The 14,552-nt window shown below is 41.4% G+C and overlaps 1 protein-coding gene across 1 annotated transcript in view; it reads right to left on the reverse strand.

Annotated features, from left to right (window-relative positions):
• TG (thyroglobulin) overlaps positions 1–14,552 on the reverse strand; it is a 201,823-nt gene that overhangs the window by 166,038 nt on the left and 21,233 nt on the right. Inside the window, exons 6-9 of the mRNA XM_058175193.1 lie at positions 8,975–9,559; positions 5,311–5,547; positions 3,155–3,292; positions 194–271 (exon numbers count right to left, since the gene is read on the reverse strand). Coding sequence (XP_058031176.1) covers positions 194–271; positions 3,155–3,292; positions 5,311–5,547; positions 8,975–9,559 — 1,038 coding nt within the window. The remainder of the gene's footprint in view (positions 1–193; positions 272–3,154; positions 3,293–5,310; positions 5,548–8,974; positions 9,560–14,552) is intronic.

Consider the following 14,552-nt stretch of genomic DNA (forward strand, 5'->3'; position numbering starts at 1 on the left):
CAACATCCTATCTCCACTTCAAGCAAAGCTGACTACCAGTACCCTAAAATGATTACCGTAATATTTTTATTGAAGAGTTGGACATCTCACCCTGAGCTGACACTCCTACCATCTTGTAAAAATATGCTCTTCTCCTGCCTATCTGTATTGCCTGTTAAGGGGCAACAGCCCAACTTTAAAGAATAAGACTTACACTGGGGCAGTTGTGTTGAGCGTGTCACCAAGGAATCTGAAACATAACGTCCCATCTCATTGACACACCAGCAGTGACCTGAAGCAAAGAAGGAAAAAATACGCATTTTGGAAATCACTTCGCAAAGAGAGGTGCCTCACAATACATGAGTGGAATTAGACAATATGTTGTGCCTTGCCCGCCCTCCTCTCCTCAGCCGGGCCCCTCCCATCTCCTGCTATCTGAGCCAGAGACTGATAGTGAAGAAGAATGGCCTGGCATGCCTCCAGCCCCCAGCCCTGGTACTATGCCCGGACAGACTGAGCAAACAAACCTCCCTACAGCGTGTGAGCACGAAGCCAGCCACGAGGTAGAATTGCCGGCAGCTGAGCAGGAGGACGAAAAGACACAGTGGACAGATCCCCGCTTCCGGAGAATGGAGAGGCGATGTCAGCAAAAGGAAGGGAGGGGCAGGCTTGGATAAGTGCTGAGTCATGGAGCCACACCCCATGGCCTATATAAAGGATCTGCTTTTTGGCATTCCTTGAGTCAGGCAAAGTCTCATCTGGGTGCTGAAGTCACACCTTGGATTCCTGCCTGCCCTGAGAACTCTGACAGGAATTTGGCAAAGCTGCAGAGGCTTCGTGGCCACGCTTGATACAGACTTCCCAGACCCGGCCGTCAGAGGAGGAGTGGGACACGACACAATAGTTCACTAAAGAAGAAATCACTGTATTGAACAGGGTATGTCAAACTCGATTTCATTGAGAAGAAACCCGCATCAGGGTTGTGTTTGGCCTCAGCGGGATGTGGGGTGTGGCCAGCTCAACGTCACTTGTTTCAGGAGCTCCTGTGGTGGCCCGAGTGCTCTGCCAGTGAAAATGGAGCTCGGTCGCAGCTGAAAATGGAGCTGAAAATGGAGCTTAGGAGGGCTGCAGGAAGCTGAGCTCTGTTTTTGTTGTGACCCAGGCCCAAGTAGGTAGTAGGAAACTCAGTCAGTGAAAAAACAAACAAACTTTATTCAAACAGCTGAGAATTACTTCATTCTCAGCGTAGCAAGTTCCTCCCACCAGAAATTCCTCAGTCCTATCACAAACCTTGGTCCAATTAGGCAAACTGCCAAAGGCCTTTCTTGGCAAAAGTTCAGAAGACACTGATACAAAAATAAATGCAAGAAGATGAAGCTACCAATGTTGTTTTCTAGCAAAGCCCAAACGCCGTTGCTTGTCTTTTTTAAGTCTTATGGGAGGGGCCAATCATCTCTTGGCCTTACTCCCGAGTCATCCTCTTTGCTTGAGCTGCTCTTGCCTTCTGGCAGCTCTTCTCATGCGTGCATTAGGAACAGGTTCTTCCTGTTCCTCTGCCCCACCACTGTCAGGCTCTGGAGGCTCTGGAGTCCGCACCCCACTCCTCGATGGTCCTGGCCCCACCTCAGCCTCCGACGCAGAGCCCTCATCCGGGCCTTGCCCAGCCTCCAGGACTGGCCCACACTCTTCCTCAGCCTCATCGCTGTCCAACTCTATTGCCAGCTCAACAGGCTGCTGACAGACCACAACAGTTTTTACTGGCAGAGGCACCATGGCCGATCCTTCGCTGTTTCCAGGGCAGCCCCATGGGCCAAATCTAATCACCGGCCGGATCTGGCTCACAGGCCTTGAGTTTGACACCCCTGGTAATGAACATGCCCTGAGAATTTAGTTTGTCTGAACTGGCCACCACAGGGCAAAAATCAGAGCAGACATAAATCTCTTTTGATCATTTCATCCAAGAAAACAAATCCTATGAAGACCATGCGGCTTTCCCAACTCTTGAAAGACTCACGTTTCATGGTGATACTGGTACTTTCCACCTCTTGAATTGGAAGAATGATCCAAGGATGTATTTAATAAAGTCCCTGTGCTCGTGATGAAGTTTATTCGTGTTTTTGCAAACTGAGAGCTAAATTTGGTGTGATGGCTAAGGTGCTGAACTAGAAACTGGGAGACTGTGACTTCCAGTCTTTCCTTAGGCATGAAAGCTGACTGGGTGGGTTTGGGCCATTTTGAATTGTTTATAATAAAGGGGGAATATAAGTATAGTATTTATTATTTATATACAAATGCATGCAAGGAAATAAAATAATGAAAGTAATTAGACTCCTTTTTGCTATGTAACCTAGGAAGGAAGGGGAAGGGGAAGGAGAAGGAGGAGGAGAGAAGGAGGAGCTGGAGAAAGAGGAAGAAGAGGAACAGGGAAAAAAATATGAGGAGGAGGAAAACAAGGAGGAAGAAGAAAAGGAAGAGGAAGAGGAAGAGGAGGCAGGGAAGAGAAGGTAGTGGAGGTAGAAGGACAGAGAGAGGAAGAGAAGGTGGAGGAGGAGGAGGAGGTAGAGGAGGTAGAAGAGGACAAAGAGGAGGAGGAGATAGAGAAAGAGGAAGAAGAGGAACAGGAAAAAAAAGATGAGGAGGAGAAAAACAAGGAGGAAGAAGGAAAAGAAGAGGAGGAGGAGGAGGAGGAGGAGGAGGAGAGGAAGAGGAAGAGGAGGAGGAGGAGGAAAGGAAGAGGAAGAGGAGGCGGGGAAGAGAAGGTAGTGGAGGTAGAAGGAGAGAGAGTGGAAGAGAAGGAGGAGGAGGAAGGAGGAGGAGGAGGAGAAGGTAGAGGATGTAGAAGAGGACAAAGAGGAGGAGGAGGAAGGAGGTGGAGGAGAGGAGGAGGAGGAGGGGAGGAGAAGGTAGAGGAGGTAGAAGAAGGACAAAAAGAGGAGGAGGAGGAGGAGGAAGGAGGAGAGGAAGAGGAAAGAGAAAGAAATAGAGGAGGAGGAAGAGGAAGGAGAGGAAGAGAAGGAAGAGGAGAACAAGAAAAGGAGGAGGAAGAGGAGGAGGAGGAAGAAAAAGAAGAAAAAGGAGAAGATGAAGAAGATTACGGTATGTAATTGCTAGTATCTACAGCCATGAAAGACCATCAATGTTTACTCAGGCAAACATCTTCCTAGATATTTCTCACCTGTGCTGTCATAGCATTGGACCGGCTCCCAGTTCCCTTGTCCATCACACTGGGGGATGTAAGGCTGAAATGCCAAGCGCTGAGCTTCCCCAGCAGAGTCCGGGGATGCAAATAGACTCTTCTGATAAAACTGCAAAGCTACAACAAAGCAAACGGGGTTTAAGCGATGAAGTCAACCACAGAGATGTAAATAGAAAACATGGAACTCTTTTACTGCTGATTCATAAGTATCTATTATGTGGATCGTTCAAAAGTAAGATCTGATATAAAGTAGATGTAAAAGGGCCCCTCTTTTTCTTCTCCCTGCTCATCATTACTAACATCTCCAAGCCTCCTTATCTTTTTTTTTTAATTTACATTTATATCCCGCTCTTCTCCGAAGACTCAGGGCAGCTTACAGTGTGTAAGGCAATAGTCTCATTCTATTTGTATATTTACAAAGTCAACTTATTGCCCCCCCACAACAATCTGGGTCCTCATTTTACCTACCTTATAAAGGATGGAAGGCTGAGTCAACCTTGGGCCTGGTGGAACTAGAACCTGCAGTAATTGCAGGCAGCTGTGTTTTAATAACAGGCTATTTTACAGCCTGAGCCACCATGGCCCTTATCTCTCTATTTCTACAATTTATGCAACCCTGCTTTACCATTAGACTTTATGTGGTTTTCTCCCTACTTATATCATCTTTTCCCCAAGAAGAAAATATGAAAAAAGTACCATACTTGAACCTCCACTCTGTATATTTTGCCGAAGGGGATTGGGTTGAAAATAAACCTGTTAGCTTCTATAGTGCCACAAAAATGCTAGCATTGGTTTTTGCTACAGCAAATTAAAACAAATACCTCCTTAGAACATCTCCACTGTAACAGCCTTATTTTATCCATTCCGGCTAAGAAATGCTCCTTTAGAGCCGGAATATCCAACCATGGCAACTTTAAGACTTGTAGACTTCAACTCCCAAAATTCCCCAGGCAGCCATGGATGGGGCTTCCAGCTTCTGGAAATTGAAGTCCACGAGTTTTGAAGTTGCCAAGTTGGAAGATTGGACAACCACACATGGAGATGCCACTGAGCTGATCCTGATTTTTGTTCATTATTTTTTTTCCCCTTTTGGGATAACGAAAGCTGCAGAAACCAAGGTGAGCAAACATTTTCTCACTAAAAAATTTGAATACAAGGCTTAAGCTGTAGTCTGAAAGACGCTACCAGACTCCATCTGATCTGGTCACTCCATCACTAGATGTTTTTAAGAAGAGTCTAGATCAGGGTGTCAAACTCAAGACCTGGGGGCCAGATCTGGCCTGCGGAGTGCTTAGATCTGGCCCATGGGGCCACCCTGGAAACAGCAAAGGACCGGCCCACAGTGCCTCTGCCAGCAAAAATGGAATTTGGAAGGGTCACATGCAACCCTCCTGAGCTCCATGTTTGCCTGCAACAGCCTCCTGCAACCCTCTGCCAGCCAAAACGGCGCTCAGGAAGGCTGTCCACGGTTGTCCCATACTCCATTTTTGCTGGCAGAGCACTCAGACCACCAGAGGCACCCCCGACATGAGTGACATCAAGCTGGCCACGCCCAACCTGGCCCCACACACACCCCCAAGGCCAAACACAACCCTATTGTGGCCCTCAGTGAAATTGAGTTTGACACCACTGGTCTAGATGGTCACCTATCTGAAATGGTATAGGTTCTCCTGCTTGAGCAGGGGCCTGGACTAGAAGACCTCTAAGGTCCCTTCAAGCTCATTCATTCTATTCTAACTCTGATTACTGGAGATGAGGGTTTTTCAAATTTAGTAGCTCTAAGATGTGTGGACTTCAACTTCCGGAATTACCCAGCCATCATTCAGTCTACACATCTTAAGAGCTGTTAAGGTTGAGAAACAATACCATACACTAACATGGTTCTCCTCCCATATTATCTATTAAGAAAACCAAACAAAGCTGTCCACAGGGCAGTCAAGAAAGTTAAGATGATGGCCACAACCATGTGATCAATACCCAGGATTTCAATCATTTAGTTGTGATCACCATCGTAACTCTTTGATCCTCTTCCTGTAGAGACTCTCGCAAATCCTACAATGCTAATTCTTCCTTCAGTGATTCAAAGTATACTGGACCACCAACGTAAAAAATCATTTTTTTAAAAATTAACATACTGGATTGTGCAGCCAGCTGGATGGCATAATCGCTCCCTGCCAACAGTATTTCTGCAAAAGTGCTCTCCAGCTGAGAAAAATTACTCCAAAGCTCTCGGCCTCTTAACATAGATATTTGGCTCATTAAAAAGCTTTGTCCAAAAGGAAAATGAGAGATGTTTGACTCCTGAATAAGTTGTTCCGCCTTGTTAACAAATTCCACAGCTTCTTGCTTTGCAGCTTCACACACTCCAAGACCTGCAAGAAGACAAAACATTTGCTCAGAGTAGGGCGAATCTGCATAATGGGGAGGAAGAGGACGAAGAGGCATGAGAGACAAGGGGAGGAAGAGGAGGACCAAGAGACAAAGGGAGATGAAGGAGAAGAAGGACGAGGAGGATAAGACAAGGGAGAAGGGGAAAGGGAAGAGGAAGAGCAGGAGGGAGAAAGGGAAGGGAAAGGATTCAAATAAAAGAAGATGAAGATTTTTACTTTGTCTGGTTTAAGCATATTAATTATGAGCAACAAATACATAATTATTGTCTTCCATCCAGTTCTGAATCCCATTTACCATTTTTTTCAATTATAAGTCATACCTTTTTCCCCCAAAAAAGAGAGTGAAAATCTGGGTGCGTCTTATACCCCCGAATGTAGGCCCTCCCCCCCAGCCTCTCAAACAGAGATTTCTGCTGAAAAAAGCCTGTGAAAGATGTTTCAGAAAAAAAGTCTCAGAAATGAAGCTTCAGAAAAAAAGTCTCTGAAAGAAACTTCAGGAAAAAAGCCTCAGAAACGAAGCTTCAGAAAAAAAGCCTCAGAAACGAAGCTTCAGGAAAAAAAGCCTCCAAAACAGAGCTTCAGAAAAAAATCCTCAGAGGCTTTTTTTCTGAAGCTCTGTTTTGGAGGCTTTCAGAGGCACACACACAAAAAAGCTTCTTAAAGGGAGGTTACAGAGGCTGGGAAAAAAAAAAGCAAGGCGCAGAGCTCACAACCTATTGCTAAAATTCACCTCTAGGAACAGCTAATTGGGGGTATTCCGGGAGGCCAATCCACCCGCCAATCAGCTTTTTTCTTATTTTCCTCCCCAAAAACTAAGGTGTGTCTTATACTCTGAAAAATACGGTATTTATTCATTCATTCATTTAGCCTAGTGTGGCAGCAAGCAAGGAATAAGAAAGAGACTAGGACCTTCATTAATTTCAGTGTCAGCCTCAATGTAATTATTTGGCTCCAAAGTAGTTAGCAGTTCCAGTTTATTAATTGATCAGTCAATTAATCAAACAAAATAAAATAAGTAAAGTGCAGGATCCAATTCCAGGGAAAAACCGCTAAGGAAATATAATAATAATATACATATGTGAAATAGAAAGAATCGGTCTTTGAATAAAAAAGATCATCTTTACATGATATATTACCCACTTTATTCAAAAAACAGGTTCTTAGCTGAACTGCCTTAATTATAAACTTAGCAGTTCTGCTCACAATATATAAATCGGAGCCAGGAGAAAATAGGACAATCTGAGATTCAGATCCCAGTGGGCTGTTCTTTCAAGCAGGAATATTAAATACCTAAGCTTAAAACCGGCTCAGCATTGTCACTTGCAAATAATTATGCCCGATTCCTCATGTATTTATTTTAAAATATTTATAGACAATTTCTCAGTTGTGTGAATGTCTCAAAGGACTTCATTAGCCTTATATAAAAGGAAATGCTAACTAGTCAAAGCAACTTAAAAAAAAAAACCACCTTGCATTTGGCGAATTAAATGAATAAAAGCTAAAAGGAAAAAAAATGGATTTTAGAAAAAGCCCAATATCCACCAGTGCTAATGGCTGATAATTTATAATGAGAAAAGATTTTCCACAAAAACCCATTACTCTAGGGCAGAGCCTATTAATGGTCATTAAACATTAATTTAAACCAGGGGTCTCCAACCTTAGCAACTTTAAGACTTGTGGACTTCAACTCCCAGAATTCTGGGAGTTGAAGTCCACAAGTCTTAAAGTTGCCAAGGTTGGAGACCCCTGATTTAAAAATAAATCTTGGTTTAGTTTAACCCTGATTTGTTCATTGAGACACAATGGCCAGGCTCACACACAGAATGCTAAACCACCATCCATGGACTGCAAATTAGGACTCGATCTATACATAATTGAAAACTAAAACCAAATGACTATATGGCTTAGTGCAATGTTAGTCACATCATAAATGCTTCATCGGGCTCAAATTTTGCTGAATCCCATCAAGAAGGGGTCGACCTATTCTCCAAAGCACCTGAGGCAGGACAAGAAGCAATGGGTGGAAACTAATCAAGGGAAGAAGCAACTTATAATATAATATAATATAATATAACAACAGAGTTGGAAGGGACCTTGGAGGCCTTCTAGTCCAACCCCCTGCCCAGACAGGAAACGCTACACCATCTCAGTCAGACGGTTATCCAACATTTTCTTAAAAATTTCCAGTGTTGGAGCATTCACAACTTCTGCAGGCAAGTCGTTCCACTTATTAATTGTTCTGTCAGGAAATTTCTCCTTAGTTCTAAGTTGCTTCTTTCCTTGATTAGTTTCCACCCATTGCTTCTTGTCCTGCCTTCAGGTGCTTTGGAGAATAGCTTGACTCCCTCTTCTTTGTGGCAGCCCCTGAGATATTGGAACACTGCTATCATGTCTCCTCTAGTCCTTCTTTTCATTAAACTAGACAGTTCCTGCAACCATTCTTCATATGTTTTAGCCTCCAGTCCCCTAATCAACTTTGTTGCTCTTCTCTGCACTCTTTCTAGAGTCTCAACATCTTTTTTACATCGTGGTGACCAAAACTGGATGCAATATTCCAAGTGTGGCCTTACCAAGGCATTATAAAGTGGTATTAAAGTGTTGGGTTTTTTAGCAGCTGCTGCACACTGCTGGCTCATATCTAAATGGTTATCCCCTAGGACTCTAAGATTCCTCTCACAGGTACTACTATTGAGCAAGGTACCACATATACGGTACCTGTGCATTTTGTTTTTTGTTTTTTGCCTTACTTTTTTCACTGTTGAATTTCATTTTGTTAGATAGCGCCCAATGTTCAAGTCTGTCAAGATCTTTCTGTAACTTGAGCCTATCTTCTGGAGTGTTGGCTATTCCTGCCAGCTTGGTGTCATCTGCAAATTTGATGAGTTCCCCATCTATCCCCTCGTCCAAGTCATTGATGAAGATGTTGAAGAGTACTGGGCCTAAAACAGAGCCTTGGGGTACTCCAAGGCATACTTCCCTCCATGTGGATGTAGTTCCGTTGAGGAACTTAGAACTAAGGTTCCTTAGAAATAAGTTCCGTTGAGGAACTTAGAACTAAGGAGAAATTTCCTGACAGTTAGAACAATTAACCAGTGGAACTCCTTGCCTTCAGAAGTTGTGGGTGCTCCATCATTGGAGGTTTTTAAGAAAGGTTTGGACAGCCATTCGTCTGTAATGGTATAGGGCCTCCTGCTTGGTGGAGGGAGGGGTGGACTGGAGGACCTTCAAGGTCCCTTCCCTCTCCATTATTCCGTTTTGTTATTCTTTCTATGATTCCATCAAGCCCCAAGAAATTCCAGTATGGAAAAGAATCTCCCACCATGGGCAGAGGGTTGATTAATCAATCCTATTATTCTATGTCATAATGTTTTATCACAGGAAGATCTGGTGAGTGGCCCAAGTTACTTACAAGTTGGAACTTGGTTTACGCTGGCTTGGCTTCCTTGCAGGCGTCCCTTTTCATCCACACACCAACAGTTGCGAAGATCAAAATGTCCCAAGGGGATACTAAAATCACTGTAGGGTCCTGGATAATGGTTAAGGCGACCTTGAAGAAGCTGCCAAAAGGTGAACGGGTCCAGTAAGATGTTCTCAGATGACTGCAGTGTATTGCCTTCCAGCAGCTCTTGAGGAACAGCTTCAAAAGATGAGTATTTGGAAAATCCTGGGAAAATATTCTGGTGGCCCGCTGCGTAGAGAATGTTGATGAAATCTTCAAAGCTCTGCTGAGATCTTGCCTTGTAGTCCAGGAGTACGTTAGCCAAGTCAGGGATAGTAAGCACATTGTTATTATTGTTCTGAGTATTCCATCTTTGGTACCACTCAAAAGCTTGTTCAGGTGGACCATTGCATTGGATTGCCCTCCACTGACCATCCAAACCGCACTGAGGTACATAAACGCTGGACAATTGAGTCAGAGCAGCGGGATTCAAAAGGAACTGCTTAGCAGATGTTAGAAAAGCTTGACCAGCTGCAAGGTGGCAGTCACTTGGACCTAAGAAAGAACCAACTTGTCAGTAGAACAGGTATTTTAAGATTTTTCACCCTAGCACAAGAATAGCTGAAATGGTTTAATGCATTTTAATTCATCAAAATCAGGTTCATGACAGTCAAAGACCAGAGAACAGGACAAATAAAAACACTCAATGAATATCCAGTTTAAAATCCAAGAATAAAATAATAAATAACAGAGAAAATCTATATTAAATATATTTAATATATTTATAATATATTTATAATATATTAAATATATTTTATATATTTAATCTATATTAAAATCACACTGCAGAAAAAATAATTGCTACCAACCTGCCTTCCATTGAGGACCTGTATACTGCACGAATCAAGAAGAGGGCCGTGAAAATATTTACAGATCCCTCACACATCCTTATGTCCACATCCTGGACATAAACTGTTTCAACTCCTACCCTCAAAACGACGCTATAGAGCACTGCACAACAGAACAACTAGACACAAGAACAGTTTTTCCCCGAAGGCCATCACTCTGCTAAACAAATAATTCCCTCAACACTGTCAAACTATTTACTAAATCTGCACTACTATTAATCTTCTCATCGTTCCCATCACCAATCTCTTTCCACTTATGACTGTATGACTGTAACTTTGTTGCTGGCAATCCTTATGATTTATATTGATATATTGACCATCAATTGTGTTGTAAATGTTGTACCTTGATGAACATATCTTTTCTTTTATGTACACTGAGAGCATATGCACCAAGACAAATTCCTTGTGTGTCCAATCATACTTGGCCAATAAAAAATTCTATTCTATTCTATTCAATTTGGCATCCAGTCTGTCAGATACACATGACCTACACTAGTGTCCAAAATTGTGGAAACCTTTTGGGAAAAGTGTATTTTTGAGGTTTGATGACTAGTAACACCACTTTTTTGGGGGGAGTTTCAAGATAATCATATTCCACTGCTGGAAAGGCCTGGGAATAGCCCAGACCTTAACCCAACTGAAAATCTAGGGAGCCGACTAAAGAAACTTCTTAGTCAGAAGTGACCCAGAAATAAAACCCAGTTAATAGAAGCAATCATCCAATCTTGGTTTCACATGACAACAGCTGCAGAACTAAAAGGCTTGGTTCACTCCATGGGAAGATGTTGGAAGGCCGTAATTCATGCAAAAGGTTACCCAACGAAGTATTAATTGACATGGTGATCATTTTTGTATATCTCATTTTTTTCTATGTGTTTCATTTTTCTTCTTTATACTATAACTGCTATTCTAATAGCAAATCCTTCATAAAAGTTATTGCATTACATTCTTGATTAAATTGTCTTTCCATTGATATATAATTTTATGGTAACTACTCCCCCAAACAAGTGGTGTTATTAGCTCATTTTTTATACTTTTCCCAAAAGGTTTCCACAATTTTGACCACTACTGTAATTATGCTATAATAGCAAACCATAAACTGTGAGGTCCGTAGTCATTAAATACTAAAATGCAAAACAAAATAATAATGCAAAAGACTTTGATACAGTAATTGTGTAAATTAGCTAGGGTGGATTAATCATGTTTCCAAAGAAGCCACAGTGCTGTTGTGCAGAAACTGGTCACCTGTTCTGTAATCACAATCTGTTTGTCCTTAAAAGAGGACTGTGAAAATATCTACAGACCCCTCACATCCTGGACATAAATTGTTTCAACTTCTACCCTCAAAACGACTTATAGGGCATTGCACATCAGAACAACTAGACACAAGGACCGTATTACTATTCTTCTTATTCTTCTATTACCTATCTCCTCCCACTTATGATTATAACCTTGTTGCTTGTATCTTTATGATTTATATTGTTTTATTTAATTTCCTAGTATAATTTATGATTTGATTGCTTATTTAGTATCCTATGACTATCACTAAATGTTGTATTTTATGATTCATGATGAATGTATTTATGATTACTATGATCATGGTTTATCACTTATATCTTTTATTTACACTGAAAACTTATGCACCAAAGACAAATTACTTGTGTGTCCAGTCACACTTGGCCAATAAAGATTCTATTCTATTCTATTCTATTCTATTCTATTCTATTCTATTCTATTCTATTCTATTCTATTCTATTCTATTCCATTCCACTCCATTCCGCAGCACTGGAGATAAGCAGTGTCGGAGCGGCCAGGATACCTATAGATTATTGGGAGGATATGTGGTTTTTCTGAATATCTCTACAGAAAGAGCTTCGACCGAATGTATTCATTTTAATTATTTCCTTAATTGCTCAGCCAAATTTAAGATTCCATTTTAAATCCTCACAGGTTTAAAAGATAAACCTGGTCAAATGGATAGAACAGTGATGGCTAACCTTTTCTCCCTCGGGTGCCAAAAACGCATGTGCCCACACCCATAATGCAATGCCCCTCCTGCACAGCCTGCCCCTCTGCACATGCGCACGCAATCCCCTGTGCATGCACCCCCCATACATGCACCCCTGCTGCCTCCCCCCCCCCGCACATGCGCATGCAACACCCCCCCCTCTTTATTATTATTATTATTTTCATTTTATTCCTGTTTATTTTCCATATATATATATATATATATATCTCATTCATGTGTTTATTTTCATCATCTTCTCTATACATAATCAACCTATCCCCTAATCAACCTATCCCCCAATCGGCAGGACTGCTGCAGGACTACTGGTGAGTTCCTAGGAGACTCCAGTCTCCCGGCCTCTACTGACTTTTTGAATCTCCCGCCATTACAGCCACCTGTAAAGAAGCTTCTTCAACCACCCTTTCTCACCATTTTAAATTTCCCGCCAAATCTCACTGTTACCATAGTGACTCCCCATTACCATAGCAACTGCCAAATTGACTACCATTTAAAGTTAAAGAGACAGATATAAAATCAAAGATAATTGATTAAGTGACAGACACTTAATCATTACTAAAATTGGAAAGAGTGTGAAATAAAACAAAGGAATAAGAAAGATCATCATTATGCCAGCCAGAAAATCAAACGCTGATAAAATCTTAGAATCAAGATTAACAACTATTGAACAAAACATAGATAAAAGATTACAAGCTATTGAACAAAACCTAGAAAAAAGAATTCAAAATATTGAACAAAACCTAGAAAAAAGAATTCAAAATATTGAACAAAACTTAGAAAAAAAAATTCTATCAGTTATTGAACAAAGTTTCACAGATTTGATAAAACAAATTTCAACACTAAAAAATGAAAACTCTAATGATCTAAATCTCTTCCAAACTCATCTATCATCACAAAATATACAACTTACAACTCAACCTAGACAACAAATTAATACAACACAACCCAAACAACAAACAACTACTAATCAACTAATCAGAGATGCAATGGAGAGAGGACAAAAAATAAATAATGCAATATTATTTGGACTTGAAAACACAAATGAACCAGATATCAATAAGATTCACAACATCATTGGAAATTATAATTCATCAACCATCTCCCCAAATGAAATAATTGCTGTCTCCAGAGATGGACCAGAATATAAAAACAGCGATGGGACAACAGCACCAAGATTTTGTAGAGTTATATGCACTAATGAGGACAGTAAACGCAAATTCATAAATACTATAAACTCAATTGCTAAATCCAACCCTACCTACAGTAAACTTAGATCACGTCCTGACCTATCCTTTCTACAACGGATACGTTCTCGTGAACTTCGCACAGAACTTAAAAGAAGACAAGACAATGGTGAATCCAACCTATACATCGACTACCGTGCTGATTGCATAAAAAATAAAACCTGCAATCAAAAATCACCTCAAACCCCCATCACCCGTAACAACCAACCAGCCATCCCAGTATTCAATCAAGTACCCATCCCCCTACCTCCCATTCAACCAACCATCTTACCAGCTATCCAACCAACAGCCATCCAACCAACAATCCAACCAGCCATCCAACCAACCATCCAACCAACCATCCAAACAGCCATCCAAGCAGCCATCCAAACAGCCATCCAACCAGCCATCCAAACAGCCACCCAACAATCCACCCAACCAGCCATCCAAACAACCATCCATCCAAACACCCAAACTACCATCCAACCATCTATACAACCATCTATTGTCCACAACCCCCAACCTACTAACACCCAAAACTAGGTATGCACGCCCCTTACCTCTTCAACACCAATCATATCAGATCTCAAATGCAAATTGATAAATGCAAGAAGCATAGTCAACAAATTACCTGAATTTATCCTCTTATTAAACAGTGGCACATTTGATATCATTTTTGTTTGCGAAACATGGCTGAATTCATCCCTTCCTGACTCCATTATCTCAAACAAAGAATATCAAGTCTATCGATCAGATCGGAAAACCGAAGAGGTGGTGGAGTGGCTATCTTTTACAAAAAGACACTGAATCTAAAAAATATCCAAGTAGCACATAAACTCTCTCTTCCTGAAACTATAGTATGCGACCTATCCCTTGACACTACTCTTTGATTCTTACTATGCTACAGAGCCCCCGACTATGACATTACCCACGCAAATATGCTAACCTCAATGCTAACATGGACTACCTCTTGCCCATACCCTCTTATCTTCCTTGGTGACTTAAATCTACCTCTCATTAACTGGACAACCAATGAATGTTCAACTGACCCAATCCATACTACACTATACAACGCTGTTACAAACCTAGGTCTTGAACAACTTGTAACTAACAATACAAGACTCAACAACTGCCTTGACCTCATCTTCTGCAACAATCCAAACTCAATTTACGGACTACAAATTAAAGAACCTTTTTCAAACAGTGACCACTGCATGATTGATTTTCGTCTCAATATACGTCCATACTTAAATCGTCATAACACCAGAACTCCCAACTACAACTTCAAGAAAGCCAATTACGACCTTATAAACAACGATCTTTCACTTCTGAACTGGCAAAATCTGTTTGCAACCTGCATAACCGCTGATGACCTCTATAGAATCTTCCTA

This window comes from Ahaetulla prasina, chromosome 3 (assembly GCF_028640845.1).
Source record: "Ahaetulla prasina isolate Xishuangbanna chromosome 3, ASM2864084v1, whole genome shotgun sequence".
In the NCBI taxonomy this organism is placed as follows: domain Eukaryota; kingdom Metazoa; phylum Chordata; class Lepidosauria; order Squamata; family Colubridae; genus Ahaetulla; species Ahaetulla prasina.